Consider the following 20,988-nt stretch of genomic DNA (forward strand, 5'->3'; position numbering starts at 1 on the left):
GTATGGGACATATACTTCAATCCCATCATACAAGTCATATTTTAAAACATCTATATTATTAAAGTTGAAGTACATTTGGAATTTGTTTGGAAACAAGGATAGTAGAATGAATGAGATATATTTGGAAACATGGATAATAGAATAAATGAGATATGTTTGGAAACATGGATAGTAGAGATGTGTACTTTCTTTTATTTACACACTTAGTCATTGTATTTTCAATAAATTAATAACAATGAGAATTGTTTAGAAATATGAATAATATATTTTTATTTATTAGTTAATCAATATTAACTTTGTGCCAATTATAAAATCAAAAATGTTAAATAATTAGGTTTTACATATGATTAAACGTTTGGTTTAGTTTATTTTACTAAAATATTTTTATTTTAGTTTCAATCGGTGGAAAATTACGTACCCATAAATATAGTTCAAAGATATGTTTTTGAATAAAATAACAACTTAAATCAAAATAATTAAAATGTGTTATATTTACTACCATTTAATTTTTCACTCCATATAATTATTTTACTTGATAAAAAAAACTTTTTTTATTTCATTTAATTTAGCCAACACATAAAAAGAGTTTTTTTAGACATGAACATTATCTGTCCATTTAGGTACATGTTGTTATTTTCGGGTATCATTTTTTTAAAACCAAATCCCGCTTGAATATTATAAACTTATGTGTGAATTTTGAGGTTGGTCATTCTGGATCTGGATGAATTCGGTTTTAATGTATAAGAACCTAAAAATATCTAAATAACCAATGTATCTAAAACGGGTTCGGATATTTATAACAAAAATAGCCATATAACCTGATTCGGTCCAGGTCTTTTGAATATCGTTAGTTATATTATGATACATCTAGAATATATAACACTAATTATAAAAAATAAATATTGATGTATAAAAATATATTTCAGGGGCCAATTTAACAAAATTTTAGTTAGTTCAGTTGAAATAAATATATTTAAAATATTTATATGAACTGAAAAAAAATCAATATAAAAGTAGTGTACATTTGGATTCAAAATCATTTCTTTTAACAACAAACTACACACATATTGATTTGTATACAAATTTAAATTACAATGTAAATATTTAACTAATATAGAAATATGTCACATTGTTTAAACAAAATATCAATGTAAAAGTATTGTACAGTTACGTTTTAAAATTATTTATTTTAACAAAAAGCCAAATAAATATGTTGATTGGAGAAGGAATAAAACAAAGCCAGAGACACTCTATGTGTCGAATTTATTATAAAAAAGTTTTACTAAGATAAATACATTCAATAATTACAAACAAATAATATATTTCATAAAAGAAAAAAATAATACCCGCGCTTTCGAAGCGCGGGTCAAAATCTAGTAACCGTTAAGAGAAACGCGTGTTGTCAAAACGCTTGATCGAGACCGACTCAAATCACAAATCTAACCGTTAGGGAGAGATGGCATGTTTTTTTGTTTATAACTTCATTCTCGTTTTAATTAACTCGAGAATACATAGAGACGTCATGGTTATCAAACGCAATAATAACAATACAATAAAAAGAAAACATTTTCTCCCAAATCAATTAATCTCTCCATAACCTAGTTTCGTATTCTCTTTCTTCTCTCAAGAACTCTATCAATCCGACGACGCTGAATCAGATTAGTAAGTGTTTTGATCTCTCTTCAAATCGTGAATTTGTTTAATGATTCCTAAAGTTTTCGCATAAAATCTCTCATCGTCTCTAATCGTCTGTATCAGAGTTTCCTTTTCTCGTTCGCCTGGAACCGATCTGACTGGTTAGTGTTTCTCGTTCGCCTGGAATCAATATGACTGGTTAGGGTTTCTCGTTCGCCTGTAATCGATCTGACTGGTTACGTCGAGGTACGTCTCTGTCTATGTTAGGGTTTCTAAGTTCCGTATAAATCCTTCTTGTGTCGCGATTTAGTTTTAGGGTTTCCAGAATTGTTCAAATCTTGGTTAAGTTGTAAGTCAAGCTAGCTTCACTGAAACCAAACGATGTATGTCGTTTTAGGCACTTGATATGCGATCAGTTTACTCTTTTATACTCACCTCTTTGATATATATCTTGTTCCTTTGCAGTTTTATAGCAGAAACAGAGAGTAAGGCTTCAAGAAGAAGAGGCTCTGAACAAGATTCAAGTGATGAAGGGTTTGGTGGATGGTTAAGGAGATTCGTTGGATGACAAGCTGTCTGACAGCAGATGACACAACATTACCTCAAAAAGCAATGATGACAACCTGTGAGGATAACAAGGGTATAGATTTCTAATCCCTCACTTGCGTTTTAATACCATTGCATAGGAGTTTTATAACAGAAAAGTTCCCGAAGATTTCAATTTTTTGCAGTGATCTTTGTTGGGCTTTACTGACTCTGTCTCTCTAAAGTAAATTCTCTCTATGTCCTAGACTTTCCCATTTTATTTTGAAACCGCTTTTATTCCGGTTTTGTTTTGAGATTCTTTTGTTGATGTCTTGAGATTTTTTAAATCAGGAAACAATACCGTTCTTCTTTTAATAGGACTTTAAAGCTTTTTGTTTTCTTATGATTTTATCAGAACCAAGATGTTAGGTAGACGTTCTTCTAATGTTCTACCAAATCTTTTGTTTGGGCACTGTTTTGTTTTTATTTTGTTTTTCAAACGATGTATCTCTGTCTCTCTCTGTTTATGTTAGGGTTTCTTGTAACTCATGTCGTTTTAGGCACTTGATATGAATCGGTTTACTATTTTATATCCACCTCTTTGATTTATATCTTGTTCCTTTGCAGTTTTATAGCAGAAACAGAGAGTAATGCTTCAAGAAGAAGAGGCTCTGAACAAGATTCAAGTGATGAAGCGTTTGGTGGGCGGTTAAGGAGATTGGTTGGATGACAAACAGTCTGAGTTAGAGCAGATGACACAACATTACCTTAAAAGCAATGATGACAACCTGTGAGGATAATAAGGGTATATATTTCTAATGCCTCACTTGCATTTTTATACCATTGCATAGGAGTTTTATAACAGAAATGTTCTTGAAGATTTCAACTTTTTGCAGTGATCTTTCTTGGGCTTTACTGACTCCGCTTCACACCGTCTCACTAAGGTAAATTCTCTCTATGTCCTAGACTTTCCCGTTTTATTTTGAAAACGCTTTTATTCTGGTTTTGTTTTGAGATTCTTTCGTTGATGTCTAGTTGAGATTTTTTAAATCAGGAAACAATACCATTCGTCTTTTAATAGGACTTTAAAGCTTTTGTTTTCTTATGATTTTATCAAAACCAAGATATTAGGTAAACATCTTCTAATGTTCTACCAAATCTTTTGTTTTTATTTTGTTTTCCAAACTCCAAAAAAGATTATAGACAGACACTAATCTAATAGTGTTCTGTTAGATTCTTATTTGGGAACATTGTTTTTGGTTTTGTTTTGTTTTTCAAACCCCAAAAAGATCATAGACAGACACTAATCTAATAGTGTTCTGTTAGATTCTTATTTGGGAACATTTTCCCTTGCTGCCTCTAGAAGAAACTTATGCCATCCCCTATAGTAAGATTGTTAATTGGACCGAGAATATGGGTTGGTAGTGCATGTATAAAGAAGGATGTTAGGGGATGGCAAATAAGAGCATGCGACTCAGTAGTCTTAAAGACAAAAAAAATTTAGTACCCACGGCTTGAGAGGAATCTGTTTTCAGTTATTTGCATGGTTGCGGTTTGAGAAAAGTCTAAAGACAAAGACTATAACTGAAAACAGATTCCTTACCCACGGCTTACAAATGTCTTGTCAAAGACAAAGACAATGCAAGGGGCTTGAGACTTGTTGGATTGGAAATAACGACCAACAGCCCACAAAAATAAATCATTACTGGATGGATAATAAGACCACACGGCTTACAAGTCTTAAAGACAAGACTTTTACTACCCGCGGCTTGACAAGAATCTATTTTCAGTTATTTTCATGGTTACGTTTTGAAAAAGTCTTAAGACAGAGACTATAACTGAAAGCAGATTCCTTACCCACGGCTTACAAATGTCTTAAGACAAAACACTTTTACTACAAAACAATGTCAATGGGGCAGAGTATAAAGAAGGAATTTAGGAGATGGCAAATAAGAGCATGCGACTCGGTAGTCTTAAAGACAAAAAACATTTAGTACCCACGGCTTGAGAAGAATCTGTTTTCAGTTATTTGCATGGTTGGGTTTGTGAAAGTCTTAAGACAGAGACTATAACTGAAAACAGATTCCTTACCCATGGCTTACAAATGTCTTAAGACAAAACACTTCTACTACAAGACAATGTCAATGGGGCAGTATAAAGAAGGATGTTACGGGATGGCAAATAAGAGCACGTGACTCAGTAGTCTTAAAGACAAAAAACATTTAGTACCCACGGCTTGAAAGAATCTGTTTTCAGTTATTTGCATGGTTGGGTTTGTGAAAGTCTTTAGACAGAGATTATAACTGAAAACAGATTCCTTACCCACGGCTTACAAATGTCTTAAGAAAAAACACTTCTACTACAAGACAATGTCAATAAGGCAGTATAAAGAAGGATGTTAGGGGATGGCAAATAAGAGCATGCGACTCAGTAGTCTTGAAGACAAAAACCATTTAGTACCCACGGCTTGAGAATAATCTGTTTTCAGTTATTTGCATGGTTGAGTTTGTGAAAGTCTTAAGACAGAGACTACAACTGAAAACGGCTTCCTTACCCACGGCTTCCTTACTCACGGCTTCCTTACCCACGGCTTACAAATGTCTTGACAAAGACAGTGTGAGGGGCTTAAGACTTGTTGGATTGGAAATAACGACCAACAGCCCAGAAAAAAAAATCATTAGTGAATTTTATAATAATACCACACGGCTTACAAGTCTTAAAAGACAAGACTTTTACTACCCACGGCTTGACAAGAATCTATTTTCAGTTACTTTCATGGTTACATTTTGAGAGTCTAAGACAAAGACTATAACTGAAAATACAGATTCCTTACCCACGGCTTACAAATGTCTTGACAAAGACAAAGAAAATGTAGGAGGTTTAAGACTTGTTGGATTGGAAATAACGACCAACAGCCCAGAAAAAAACACTAGTGGATGGAAAATAAGACCACATGGCTTACAAGTCTTAAAGACGAAAGACTTTATGAGAAAGTCCTAAGACAAGGACTATGACTGAAACAGATTCCTTACCCACGGCTTACGAAGATTTACTACCCACGGCTTGATGAGAATTTGTTTTCAGTTATTTGAATGGTTACGGTTTGAGAAAGTCTTAAGACAGAGACTAAAACTGAAAACAGATTCCTTACCCACTGCTTACAAATGTCTTGACAAAGACAGAAAATGTAGGAGGTTTAAGACTTGTTGGAATGGAAATAAAGACCAACAACCCACGGTTTACAAAGATTTACTACCCACGGCTTGATGAGAATTTGTTTTCAGTTATTTGAATGGTTACGGTTTGAGAAAATCTTAAGACAAAGACTAAAACTGAAAACAGATTCTTTACCCACAGCTTACAAATGTCTTGACAAAGACAAAAAATGTAGGAGGTTTAAGACTTGTTGGATGGAAATAACGACCAACAACCCACGGCTTACAAAGATTTACTACCCACGGCTTGATGAATTTGTTTTCAGTTATTTGAATGGTTACGGTTTGAGAAAGTCTTAAGACAAAGACTATAACTGAAACACACAGATTCCTTACCCACGGCTTACAAATGTCTTGACAAAGACATAAATATAAGAGGTTTAAGACTTGTTGGATTGGAAATAACGACCAACAACTCAGAAAAAAGTCTTTAGTGGATGAAAAGTAAAAGACCACACGGCTTCCAAGTTTTAAGACGAAACACTTTTACTATAAGACAAGTTATAAGCCTTGCTGGATGGAAATTAACGACCAGCTGCTTAGAAAATTAAATACCCACGGCTTTGTCCAGATCTGTTTTCAGCTATATGAATGGAATGGAGTTATTAACGACCAATGAGTTGAGAAAGTCTTAAGACAAAGACCAATAGCTGAAAACAGATTCCTTACTTTACCACCCACGGCTTACAAATACGGTTTAGAGAAAGACAATGAAAATGGGGTGATGGAAAATAACACCACATAGTTTACAAGTCTTAAGACAAAAGACTTTTAGTACCCACGGCATTCAAAATTCTGTTTTTGATCTATGGATGGATGGAGTAACGACCATCGGTTTAAGAAAGTCTTAAGACAAAGGCTAAAATTGAAAACAGTTTCCTTACTTCACTACTCATGGCTTACAAAAAAGACTTGTTGGATGGAAATATATTACAGTAGCGAATGCAGTTTTTAGACTTGTGTCCATCCACAAAAGGAACAGGGTGGGCATATTACGTAAGTAAACACTAACTATTTTTTATTTCCTCAGGTATGTGCTTCAGAAGGCGTTAATATTGTTTGAGAGATTCTGAAGAGATTTCAAGTGTAGCAGACTTCTGTGACAGGTATTTTCTTTTCAAACCTCTTTATAACTAGTTTAGTCTCATGTAGGTTACAACTTGCTTGAGTCTAGAAGCTATATGGTTTGCAAGAAAAGACATGTTATATTACAATAGGACAGACAGTTTTTAGACTTGTGTCCATCCATAGAAGGAACAAGGTAGACATACTACGTAACTAAAGAGTAATTACTTTTAATTCCTCAGGTTTGTACTTCAGAAGGGGTTTCAAGTGTAGCAGACTTCTGTGACAGGTATTTTTCTTTTCGAACCTCTTTGTAACTAGTTTAGTCTCATGTACTTTACAACTTACTTGCCTCTAGAAACTATATGGGTTTATCCACTAAACCCCTTCATTGAACATTCTGAAATTTGGCAAATGACATTCATGTAGCTATATAACTAATTTTGGCTGTCGTCGTATGACCTTCCTACATTTCGCAATCTGCATTCATTTGGTTGTATTGTGCACTTTGCATCATGTGTTTACACTTCTACATTCTACCTTTTACAATACATTCTGTATTTTGCATCATTTTCTTGCAATCTTACAATATACTTCAGCATTGAACGTCCTACATTTTGCATTATACATTATTTCCTTACACTTGTGGGTTCTTCATTTTTACTAAACATTCTGCAATAGGCATTTTCATTTGGTTGTTTTATGCACTTTGCATTTCAGCATTGAACGTCCTACATTTGCATTATGTACCATTTTTTTACACTTCTAGCTTCTTTATTTTACAATACATTCTGCAGTGTGCATCTTCGTTGCAATTTTATAGTCAAATTTGGATCATTCGGTACATTCTACATACACTTTGCATCATGTGTTTGCACTTCTGCATTCTATATTTTAAAATACATTTTGCATTCTGCGTTTTGCATCATGCATAATTTCTTTACACTTATGGCTTCTTTACTTTACAAACATTCTGCATTATGCATCTTCATTGCAAGTCTGATTAACATATACCCATGTTACAGCATATGGGTAGAGTTATATAGTTAAATTTATTTTACAATACATTCTGCAGTGTGCATCTTCGTTGCAATTTTATAGTCAAACTTGGATCATTCGGTACATTCTACATACACTTTACATCATGTGTTTGCACTTCTGCATTCTACATTTTAAAATACATTTTGTATTCTGCGTTTTGCATCATTTTCTTGCATCATTTCTTTGCACTTATGGCTTCTTTACTTTACAAACATTCTGCATTATGCATCTTCGTTGCAAGTCTGATTAACATATACCCATATTACAGCATATGGGCAGAGTTATATAGTTAAATTTGGATGTCGGAGCATTTACGACATTCAGCAATGTGATTCATATAAGTAACATATCTTTTATCTTTTATCTGAGCACTTACGACTGCAACATGATTCATATAAAATTAACTTATCTTTTCTATTAAAACGAAAGTACCATTTTTTATATACCATAAATGGTCACAATAAGTCAATTTCATTAATTACATAATATAACATAATAATCAATAAAAATATTAATAATAGATAAATTCTAACTATACATTTGAAAGTTACTTTTAATTAAAACAAAATCCTACTTAATTTTTGAAATATTTTTTATAAAATAATATATTAATTAATTTCATAATTGATAAAAAAATATTAATATTAATTAAATTTTAGTATGAAACAAAAATTTGTATACTATTTTCAATAAATTTATAATTATACTGTATTATAATAGTATACTAAACTTATTTAAAAAACTTGTTTAATTAAATTATCATTTACCATTAATAATCTTCTTTTTTAATAGAGAAGTATCATTTTTATCTACCATAAAAATCATAATAGGTCTATTTTATTAATTACATTACATAATATGACATAATAATCAATAAGAATATTAATTATAAATAATTTATAACTATACATCTGAATGTTAATAATATAATATTAATATTAATTAAATTTTATTAGAAAAAGAGTTTTATACTATTTTAATAAATTTATAACTATACTATATTATATTATAATAGAAGTATGATATAAATTAAATATGAGAAGATTACATTAAATTGGTAAATTGACCCATTTAAAAAAAATAAAATGTTTTAATTCAAAAAAATTATCATTTACCATTAATAAATCTTCTCTATTAAAAGAGGGAACCATAAAAAATCGCAATATATTCGTTTCATTAGTTACATAATATTACATAATAATCAATAAGAATGTTGATAATAAATCAATTCTACTCAATTGAATGCTATTTTTAATTATAACAAAATCCCACTCAGTTTTTTAAAATATTTTTATTAAATACTAAATTAATTAATTTCATAATTAATAATATTATTTAATATTAATATTTATTGAATTTTATTACAAAAAAGCTCTATACTATTTTTAATAAATTTATAATTTTACTGTATTATAATAGAAGTATGATATAAATTATATATGAAAAGATCATATTAAATTGGTAAATTAACCTATTTAATTTAAATAAATTATTATTTACCATTAATAAAACTATTCAAACAGAAGTACCATTTTTATCTATCATAAAAAACATCATAATAAATCAATTTCATTAGTTACATATTATGACATAATAATCAATAATAATATTAATAATATATGAATTAGTTACATATATGAATTTTAACTATAAATTTGAATTTTATTTTTAATAAAATCTAACAAAATCCTACTCATTTTTTAAATATTTTTTTAAATAATATATAACATTAATTAAATTTTATTATATAAGAAGGGTATGCTAATTTTAATAAATTTATATAAATTAAATATTATAGAAGTATGATATAAATTAAATATGACAAATATGACAAATATAAAAAAAATAAAGTACATATGAATCACATTTTAATAAATTTATAATTATAGTCTCTATTATATTATAATAGAAGTCTCAATTTTCTAAATATTTTTATTAAATAATATATTAATTAATTTTGAAATTAATAATATAACGTTAATTAATTAAAATTTCATTATAAAACAAAATTTCTATGCTTTTTTAATAAATTTATAATTATAGTCTGTATAAGAGAAGTATTATATAAATTAAATATGAAAATATAAAAAAAATTAAAATTACATATGAATCACATTCTTCAACATATTTTCTTTTCTCACATATTCTTCAACATATATGCGGGTTAAACTACACATGTGAATGTGTCCCACTAAAATATAAATAACATATCCAACGTTTGTGCGGATTAAACTCTTGTTGTATTTTAATGGTATCTATTGACCGTTCTGAAAAACGTTTTGGTCTATTAGTCATACATATAGTTGATGGCCGTGGAAATCTATTGAATCATGGTGTATTCTCTTTTTTTTTTGTCAGCAATCATGGTGCATTTTATGATAGATACTATTGTATTGACCGTTATGAAAAATGTTTTGGTATGGTTAAGTAAAATTTATGTATTTAGTCTATATATTAGCCATACATATAGTTGATGGGCCGTGGAAATATACTGAATCATGGTGTATTCATTTTTTTTGTCAAATGTGCAATAGATGTTACTCGATTTTTCTATGATATTTTGGTTTTAATAATATTCTTATGATTGATGTCAAAAATCAAGAAATTCTTAATATTATTCGAACTCTTATTTCGCTCTCCTTTGTATATATGTGCTTTAATTGTCGTTGTTATTTATTTAGGCTAAATGTTATAATTCTATTATTTTATTAACAGTATTTTTGATACTTCAGTACATATTATGAATTATTGTTTCAAGGTAAATTCAGCTATATCCTTTACTATATATAATGGGGTAAACCCGCTCTACAGGCGGACAAAAAAAACAAATAGTACAAATTTATTTAAAATGTCAAATTTACATTTAACTAAAATTGTACTAACATTTATAACTATTTTCTTTATTATAATTGTACTTCGTGATATCATCAGTTTTTAAATATATAATGAAAAGAAATTTTTTTTAAAAAAATTATACTAATTAGACAAAGATAACATGTTATCAGAAATAATTTTATTTTTAGGGTTATAATAGATAATATGAAGCTATTGTTACTTTTTTATGCATATACATTTTTACTGAGAAAAGTTATATGTATACATGTTTGTTAGAATCTTGTATTTGTTATATATGAAAACAAAGTTAACCATGTTATCAGTAAAATTGAATAGATTTTTTGTATCATGTATACTGGCTAACTTATAAAAATAATCCTTACAATAATTATTATGCATTATTATATATTTAAAATTTATATTTTTTCATTATGCTTTTTGTTTTACATTTTTTTAGTTTAGAAGTTTTATCTTATGTCAATTACATATCATTATTTTGTGTTGTTTTAAAAAAAATTATTCTTCATTTCTGTTAGACACATGTTTACAATAAACAAAATCATCTTCAGTCTCGTTACTGTTACTGTAAACTAAAGTTTCTAATATAATGGTTGAGATAATTTGAATAAGGCTATATTCTACTTTCATTTTAGCAGTATTGATCATTTTGACCTGTTTCTTATTTTAAATATTTTAGTTTCACTTCTACTCTTGTATATTTCTTTTTGTTCGGATGGTGTAAGAACAGTAATTTTTTTTTTATATCAGTAACAAAATTATGGTTGAATTCTTTTTTTTTTAATTCAGTTTCTAACTTCTTAAAAATAATTTGCCTTACATTATGTTGATATAATAATTTTACGTCTCTTTTATATTATAAAAAGTAATGTGATCATTTATATTGTAGTAGAGTGTGTTGTATCTATTTGCAAATCATATTATTATTTCACTATAAATATTTTCATTAAAATATATTTGTTTTATTTTATTTTGATATTACTTCTTTTTTTAATATGCGACATTTTATACAATTTTTTTGTAAATTATTTTATTTAAATGTGTAAAATCAATAATAATACAAAAGATGGCTATATTCTTATATTCTTCTTTTAGGTTTGCGTGGCAATCTGATAAATTCTCTGAATTAATATTGTTGTTAGTGACATATTTAGTTCTATTTACATTTTAACGTTTCATCAAACCTACGTCAACAATAAAGCGTAGACCTATGGAATTTGTTTTTTTTTCTTTGTCACCAAATTCAAACTTAGATAAATTAACAGAAATTGAAGGAAATGATAAAGTCATTACAAGGATTAATACATAAGCAAAACAAAGATTTTACAAATCAGTTTGAAAATTAAAATAACAAGATATAACAAATAAAACAATAGTAGTTTAATGAAATACATTATATAAACTAGTTTGGTGGAATATTTTAGTAAAAATATAAATGTAGACATCAAGTATAATATATAAAAAGTTATAAGACACAAAAAAAAGAAAAATCCATTTATGATATTATCTTTCACATTTACCATATCTAAACCACAAAAGAAAATCTCACACGTATGTTTTCCTTCTTTGTGGTCACAAATTCAAGCTTAAAGAAATTATAATGAAAATTGAGGAGAAAGTACAACGTATGTCAAATACATAATCAAAACAAATTTTTAATAAAAAATAAGAAGATTTAGTAAATGAAATAATGAAAATAATATGCATATTACTACCATCAAAGCATTGGCAAAACATTACGAAAACATAATGGCATCATAACACCATTTTTTCGCACTTTGAAAAACACCTTAATCAAAGTGGCACTATTTCATAATTTAATGAGAGTCTGTAACGTTTTTTTCTTTTTTAAAAATGTCAGTAAAGTTATGGAATCAACACTGATTCTAGCAAAGACCACACAAAACTCTCATGTCCCAATTTCTCATTCTGATACCTATAGATAATCTGTTCCGAAAAATAAACAAACTATGAAAGAGTGCCAAGGTGTCTCCTGGGAAAACCACAAAAGGCGATACCAATAGACCTTATGTCTCTTTTCTCTTAAACTTTCCCATGTTTTAGCTGAAAACATGTCCTTGTACTCATCAGCACTATGTTTCCATGATATCCTATCACAATCAGCTTGCCCATGGAATCTGAACTGATTCAATCATGTCATCTATCTCATGATATACTCTCATGCTCCTGCTGCGCATATTCCAGTGATCATCCAAAACTGGTTCGGAACTGTAGCACTCCGACGAATCTCAAAATATCTCGGACTAAGGTCCCTTGTTTTATCGATCAATTTTCCTATCCCCAATCTAAAATTAATTCACCTAAACGAAACTCCAATAATTTAATTTGCAGAATAAATGTTATATGTTTTGATATTTTATGTGTTTATGTGTTTTGTAGAACAAATGTGAATATATTTATTTATTCTAAGATACTAATGTTTTTCAAAACAAAAATAAAATAAATAGCTTATTGTTGAAGAAAAACTAGTAGAATAGAGGCTTTAGTTTTTAGATATAAATAGTAAAACTAAAAAAACTATTTCTCCAAAAATTAGAGAATCTATATTTTAAAAGTATGATTGGATAAAAAATAATTTGGAACCAAAATTACTTAAAAAATAATTATTAAACTCAAAAGATAGAGAGAAATATAATCATTTAAAGATGAAAATGAAAGCATAGTGTCATCTGTACCAGATGTCCAAGTGTATCAAAAATAATTTTGAACCGAAAATTACTTTAAAATAATTCTTAAACTCAAAAAGTAGAGAGAAACAGAATAATTAAAAGATGAAAATGAAAGCATAAAAGTGACAGATGAGTGTCACTACTATACCAGATATCCAAGTGTACCACCTGCTGACCACCACACCTAGTGGTGAACAAATCCATTTAACATACTTTATACTATATTGACTTAGACGTAATTGAGATGAGATTTTATAACATCAAAAAACATATATATTAGTAAAAAACAATCTTGCCTTGGTGATGTAGCTCTGTTATAGGCCATTTCCCATTTGGATAACCGACCATGAATTGTAAATGATAGTTATATTCGACACTTCACAGACTGAGACGAGTTCCAAGTTACTTTGTACGAGACCTCATAATTAAAAAACAAACCTCAACCTTATCAGAAAATTGATTATTGGGCTCAGACTAGTTCCAAGTTACTTTGTATGAGATCTCATAATTAAAAGAAAAAAAAATACAAACCTCAATCTTATTAGCAAAATGACTATTAGGATTCTAGTGCCATAGAACCTTATAGATTAATATCTACCAAACTAATGTAATGATAAATTAGTAAACATAATAATTACTAAGTAAGTTTTAGTTCAGTTAATGTAAATAAACATTTCACTGAACTAATAAAGTTATGATTTCAATATTACTATTTTATAAAATATATTGTATGATAAAACCGGATTAGATAGGTTAATTTGTGTATTAGCCATATAAACAAAAAAATTAAAGAAATAATGACAGATTTGCACTTTTTTTTTCCTTCACTGCGAGTCAGCATATGAAACACACTTTAGTAGCTTTATCAACATCAGAATATATAGCACTATTTTTATGTGTAAATAAAACAGTTTATACAACGATAAAGAACAACAAATCACACGTGAAAAATTGAAAGATTGTAAAATCACATTTTTATTTTATTTATAGAAAATAGAATAGAACACAACAAAATAATTTTTCTTTGAAAATAAAATGGGACTATATAGTATACAAATATATGATATAATAGAGGTTTAAAATTAGTTTTAGATAAATAAAATTTATAAACTATATGTTGGTTTAAAAAAATTTAAGACATGGCCTTTTTTTTTAACCACGTGTCAGTGGTCAAGTGTTATGTGCTCTCTCCTGTTGTCCGCAAGGTCGAGGGTTCGAGACTACCTCTTGCTGATTTGTGGTGATTATCTTGAGGGACCTTTGGGCCCAATACGGAAAAGCCCAGATCTGTTGCGCGTGGCCACTGGTGGCTTAACATGGGGTGATCACCAGCCCTCTCTGGCGGGCAATGCCCAGATTTCCGAGACGGTCATTAGGCGCTAATCGGATTCCTCTCGAGGCATTCGGATACCAGGGTTATCAAAAAAAAAAAAAAAAATTTAAGACATGTTATATCTCAAAAAAAAATTTTTTTATAATGTAATACAAAACTTAATAACTGTTTTAGGAAAAACTAAAAGCTATTAACATTAGAAAGGGAAAGATGATTGTAACAAAAGAAAAAAAAAACACTACACAAACCTAGTTACAGAGATGAAATAGTAATAATCAACATATAATCTAACCATGTAATTGTAATGAACATTTGCCTATTTTTTTAGTTATATATTCAACTAAGATCAGATTTGCGCTTTGGTAGGGTGAATTTTATGATAAATATTTAAAATATATAGTATTGACAAATGATGTCAAGTCAGCAATAACTCAGTTTTATTATGGTAAACATGTCGGTTTAACTACGGATTTAGGTTTGGTTTGGTTTATTAAAGTCTAAGAGAATTTTAACCAAAGTCAATTCCAATTAGTTTGGTTTGATTTGTGTTCGGTTTTATTTCGGTTTGGTTTGTGTTCGATTCAGTTTTAGTTTTAGTTTGGTTTGTGTTTGGTTCGTTTTGATTTGGTTTTGTGTGTATTTGTTTAATTCAATCGAGTTAATTTTTTTAGTATTGTTTTAGGACTTTTTTTGGGTTCACTTTCTAGGTGAATCTTTAGGTTCATCAACCAATAGTATTGTGTTATTTTATATTGAGTACTTTTATAAAAGGAAACAAAATAACTGATAACTTATATTATATTTTTAAAAATAAAAGGATCAAAATAAATAAAAATAAAATAGTTTTAAAAATAAATAAATTAAATTTTTAAGCCGAACCCTAACCCCTAAATCCTAAACAATAAATTTTAAATACTGAAATCTAAACTCTTGAATAAACAACAAAAAAAAAACGAAAATTTTAAGATTTATCCAAGGGTTTCAGATTTACGCAAGGGTTTAGGGTTTAGGATTATGATTTAGGGTTTAGTATTAATGGTTTAGCGTTTTAAAATTTAGTATTTTAGTGTTCACGATTTAGAGTTTATGATTTTGCAAGGGTTTAGAGATCACCAAAGGGTTTAGGGATTACCCAAGGGTTTAGAGTTTAGAGATTATGATTTAGGGTTTAGTATTTTTCTGATGGTTTTAAAAATTATTAAAATTATTTTGAAATACTTTTTTTATCAGCTACTATTTTTATTTAATTCTTTTTTAAACATAATATAAATTGAAAAATAATTTGTTTCCTTTTCAAAAGATTCTGAATATAAAATAACAAATTCCTATTGATTGGTGTACCTGAGTGAACCTAAGAATAAATCTTGTTTTAGTTAAAAAAATATAATTTATAAGAACATAAAAATCATCATTTGACACTAAAACATTATTTTCTTCATTAATATTAGTATACATTTTAGTGGAACCTTCGAATAATTCAGATATTGATAAATTAATTGCATGATTTTAAATTTTAATTATCTTATACCTTCTTAGCTTATTCACCAATCTTTCTTATTAATACAATCATTCTTTTTACTGAAACTTATGAAAATTATATACTACATATATCAATTGCACGCATTAGACTGTGCAATATTTTATATTTACTTCTTATTTTCTGTTTTCCTGCAAAATATAAAATTATAATTATATATATTAAATAACTAATAAATCAGTTGTTATTATTTAATAAATTGGTGTGCGTATATAAATCAAACGATCACTCTTGTTTTTTGCAATCATTTTAGGATAAATAAATCAAAAAATCAATCTTATATGTCGTATATAATATGTAATTAAATTTAAATGATATTAACATATATATTTTTATACTTTTAATATGGATTTTATTAAATGAGATTTCTACTCATATGATTTTCCTTATCAAAATATTAGTATGTATTTTTCGTACGATGTATAGTTTAATTTAAAAGACATGATATATATATATATATATATATATAAACCTATTAAAATTAATTTATTTATTCATACGTTCATTGTATCCTAATATGGAAAAAAATTTAAAACTTGATCACAAAAATTTATATGAGACTTTTAACAGTTTTAGTAATTTATACTCATTTTAAAAATTTCAAAATACAACATATGCAAAAAATCTATTTTTATTATATGATTAATATAATTGTGTAATTTATTTTAATAACAAAGAATTAAAAAGATAGAAAGTATACAAATTGTTATCAAATTTTTATTATTTAAAACTATTAATTGTCATATATATATTTTAGTCACATTAAATAATTTGGTAGGTTTATTTAAGGAAATATATATACGACCAATGTACGCTAAAGAATATATTTTTAGACTATGGTCTATCTAAGGTGTTCTAGAATTCTTTTAAATAACATTTAGAAGGTATAGACAACTGCGATATAAGATGAGGTCTTTTTTTTTAATTTTTAACAAAATTAAGATTACAATTTTTTAAAAGATCCTCAAAATGTTCTCCACGCGGCCACACAGAAGCCCTTTAGCATCACAAGATAGTTTTACATTGTACTTTACCGATGTTCCTACCTGTAGATATGACACATCAATATGCTCAACAGATTTTATTTTATTTTATTTTTATTTTATTTAATATTTACTTTTTTTCCTTGAAGATCAAATCTATAAATACCACCTTCTCCTCGCTTAACTCCACTCGCAACTCTCTATCCTTTCCTAAATATACACACTTCTTCTTCTCTTTGTTCATATTTTTCTGCTTCAGATGGCTGGTGTTGAGGTAATCTTTATTTATTTATCACTGAATCGTATAATAAAGTATATATTTTTGGTTCTTGGCACGTAAAAATCTTCAAAAATATATTATATAGCAGTTTCAGACAAAGAAACATGTTCGTGCCATGTTTTGAATTTGGTATCTAAAAATTTTATACCATCAGCTTAAAAAAAAAAAAAAAAAAAAAAAAAAAAAAAAAAAAAAATGAGATCACGACAAAGGTTGCTATCGATGATGCATATGTTACAATAATTAGTTGCTCATCAATACAAAGGTTGATCCTGAGTTATGGCTCACGACGCAAAAGTTCAAATTGATTTCTTACCGCGCAGGCTGAGAAAATAGTATCAAACACTGAAGAGACGACCACCGAGACGCCTAAAGAAACTGTTCAAGCTGATGGCTCCGAGACAGCTCCAGTTAAAGATGAGAAACCTGTAGAAGTTCCAGCAGCTCTCGGGGAGAAAGATGTTAAGCCGACGGCAGAGGAGGAGAAAACTGGTGAAGTCAAGACAGTGTAATAAACTGCTTTTTAAACCTATAACGTTTCTTGTGTTTATTTTGTGTGTTGCATCCTATGTTTACGAAATATTGGATAATGATGAGCTTGGGATAATAATAAAACACTTCAGGTGCGAGTATGATTATTGTAATGTTTAATTAATATAAAATATATGCGTAATGGGGTTTTGTTTTGTATATTGTCTATGATGAAACGCTGTGGTTTTTAAACTTTTCATTCTCCCTACCATAAAATTAATTATTTTATCCAAAAGTTAAAGAAGCAGAAGTTAAGAAAGGTTCACCTTTCTCTCCCGGTCATAAACAGAGGCTGACCACAGATAAATAATATATACACCAAACGCACCAATCTAAGAACCTAAAGATCAGAGAGAGAGATCACGTTGATAATTTATTCACCATTTACCGAAACTGGAGCTGACATGATCTTGAGTGATGAACCTTAGTCGCTGTTCCATGAGACCCATCGTCGGGTACTTTGGCAAACAGAGACGGTAAAAGCAAGTGTGAGACGTTGGAAGACGATCATTAGCTTCATGTAACCTGTAGATATAAAGCTTAGACGACAACCCTCTAAACCCTTCCACTGGTATAAACTTATTCGATGTCCAAAAGAAGAGCACACTCCTCCGTTCTTCCTCTGTCATCTTCCTCAGAATCTACAAAAAAAAAAAAACTCCAGTTAAAGAGATTGGTTCTAAAAACAAAGTCAAGCTTTTAAAGTCTTCTTCTTACCTTCCAGAACCAGTCTATTTGGCGGTCGGTTTCTCTGAAACCATTGTACTCTGTATGCGCTTTCCAATCATCTACACTTATCTGGTTCTCTCCTCCACGAAGCATCCCATCGAAATCCTCTAGATGTAAGTGACGGAAGAAAGACTGCACAGGAACCGAGAGTATATCAAAGAACCCCTCTGAGAATTTCTCCACTAGCTCGGAGACTGATGTGACAAATCGTTTATTGATCAGGAGCTCGACGTATTCGTCCCTGTTCTCGCTGTTAACAGCTGTGTATTTCCCATCTTGTTTTAGCTCTTCTGTCTCCCTTTTCCCTAGCTCCTCTGTCTCCAACACAAAAGTTAGACCGAGACCTGCGTTTGAATCGAAAAACACTGGATCCATCTCTAGAATCTGTTTGCAGCTATTGTACATGATTCGGTCCGTGTCTTTGATATCTTCCAAAGAGATTGTCTGGTTGGTCAACTGTAGGTAGAAGACACGATCGAATAGCACCCCTACTTGAACATTGTGCATCAAAGCTAAAGCAACCACACGACCAGTAAACTTGAAGTAATCAAGATGCAATGGATCCACCTTGGATGCTGAATGTAATTAAAAAAAAATACACATCAATTATAATTACAGAGCATCTGAAATCATCAGCAACAAAGCTAACCTGGATTTGGAGAGAATCTTCTGAAATCATCAGCAGATCGAAGGAAGAGTGTTCTTCCCGGAGTAAATATCTCCTGACAAACCAAGTAGAACCATTCTCTCAACACACCAGGACCTGTAGCTTCCTCATTCTTGAATTCCATAAACAGTCCACCAAGAAGTCCCCCTGGGCTCGCCTTTGAGATATACTCAAAGGCTTCTTTTAACAAATCTGACCGATCAATGAGCATTTCGTGCATCTCCGTATAGTCTTCTTTACCGTCAGGAAACAGCATCAACGCCAAATGCCTCCTACATTCAAAGGTTGTAGCTTCCTTGTACTCAGAGATCCACCCATGATCATCCCCTCTTTTCACAAACTTCAAAATGAGCGCGCAGAACGGAACCTTCATGGAATTAATAAGACTAACAACCTGTTCCTTACCACCTAGATAGAGTTCAGACATCGAACTAACAATCTTCAGAACAGCGAGATACTGTCCCCACTTCAAAGCCATAGCTTCTCTTCTCCCCAACGAAGACTCAATTCTCAACAAACAGATATTCATCGTAGTCAACAACCTCCCAAATATCTGCCTAACCCGCCCCACCTCCGCCTCCAGAACAGTACTCCTCAGAGGCAAAGCTATAGGGATCAAACTAGAAAGCTGGAAATCAATAGCATACCTCAAGGGCTTCCAAAAGGAAGAGAATTTCTGAACATCATACAAACTAGGCCCTAAGCTATCATCAACCAACTGCTGCTCCATGAGATCAGCCAACTCGCTCAAACAAGGCAAAATCTCTTCCCCAACAGACAGCAATCTATAATGTAAACTAGTAAAACCAGCTTCAGACTTATCAACAGTCTCCTGAACCGTCTCCAGCAACGTTCCCAACGCGTTCCTGCACGATCCGTAAAGACCGTTGTGAGGACAAACTCTCCTAAGCAATCTACAAAACTCCAACACAACGGGTAAACAACAGCTTTGAAGTTCATCAGGCAATGCTAAACAGCTATTCAAGAAGAGCTTAACCGAACTCTCCCCACATATTCTGTTAGCTTCTAACGGAGAAACATACAACATAACCAGAGCCGCTGGCACGGAAGAGCTCGTGAAGATATTGAGATAATTCTCAGTCGAAGAACTCTCCTCGCTTTCTCCAGGTATCGTGGAGAAGAAGGAAGATAGCTTCTCGTTGATAGACATGCCACGAGGGAGAGGAGGGGAGTTGTTGTTATCTCCTCTGAGCATTCTTGAGACAATGTACATGATGTCATCAACAACTTGGCAAGCGACGGGATGCTCCGTGCTCCGCATACGGCCGACGAGGTGGAGAGAGGAGTCCTGCTCGATTGAGTAGTAGCTGAGGGGGCGATCGTCCTGTAACTGCCTCCCTTTGTAGATAACTCTCTGCTCCGAAACCGGAATCTTGGTCTTGAACTCGATTCTATTATGGAGAGTCTCAACGGTGTCGTTTTTGTCGGCGTGGATCACGATCGTCTTCCCTCCTGACATCATACGGACGAAGAGCTGTAACCGAGTTGACTCGGAGCGAGTTGGAGACTCGGTGGAGGAAGAGGAGGAGGATTGGGATGAGGACCGGTTCGAGGCGGAATTCTCATCGGATCTCCAAGGAGGGAAGGGTTGTTGCGACGGGGAGGTGTGATCGGCGTCGAGCTCGTGCCTCTTCATCTTCTGGAGGATGTTGTTATCAACAACGCCGTTATCGTCGAATTTCCGTTTGTGGTGGTTGTCGGAGAAACGGCTTAGAGTCATCGAGAGATGATTAAAGCTCTGTGTATAGCCGCCGTGTATTGGTGTATGTAGAGGAAGGCGATCGGAGGTTTCGTCTGGGTTTTAACACAGCCCCTTCACTTGATTTCTCTATACGCCATCTTTAAACAGACGCGACGCACACATTTTTTTTTTTAATCTTGTT

General features: G+C 30.7%; 1 protein-coding gene and 1 long non-coding RNA gene across 4 annotated transcripts; one reads left to right on the forward strand and one right to left on the reverse strand.

The window, feature by feature from the left end:
- Positions 1 to 1,506: 1,506 nt before the first annotated feature.
- LOC108846691 (uncharacterized) lies at positions 1,507 to 17,847 on the forward strand. 3 transcript variants are annotated; one of them, XR_008943788.1, is made up of 7 exons: positions 1,507 to 1,662; positions 1,759 to 1,881; positions 2,101 to 2,275; positions 2,788 to 2,965; positions 3,057 to 6,481; positions 6,683 to 6,729; positions 17,481 to 17,847. It is a non-coding gene; the product is annotated as an uncharacterized LOC108846691 (long non-coding RNA). The 3 variants fall into 3 exon arrangements; XR_001948698.2 differs by lacking the exon at positions 17,481 to 17,847 and having other exon boundaries at positions 3,040 to 6,481; positions 6,683 to 8,054; XR_001948697.2 differs by lacking the exon at positions 17,481 to 17,847 and having other exon boundaries at positions 6,683 to 8,054.
- Positions 17,848 to 17,869: 22 nt separating this feature from the next.
- Positions 17,870 to 20,988, reverse strand: LOC108848023 (E3 ubiquitin-protein ligase UPL5-like). Its single transcript, XM_018621427.2, has 3 exons — positions 19,067 to 20,988; positions 18,406 to 18,992; positions 17,870 to 18,329 (listed from the first exon to the last, which is right to left on the reverse strand). Exons 1-3 carry the CDS (start codon positions 20,823 to 20,825, stop codon positions 18,066 to 18,068), a joined length of 2,610 nt encoding a protein of 869 aa, XP_018476929.1. The 5' UTR covers positions 20,826 to 20,988; the 3' UTR covers positions 17,870 to 18,065.

The sequence above is a fragment of the Raphanus sativus genome, chromosome 3 (genome assembly GCF_000801105.2).
Source record: "Raphanus sativus cultivar WK10039 chromosome 3, ASM80110v3, whole genome shotgun sequence".
Taxonomy (NCBI): Eukaryota; Viridiplantae; Streptophyta; class Magnoliopsida; order Brassicales; family Brassicaceae; genus Raphanus; species Raphanus sativus.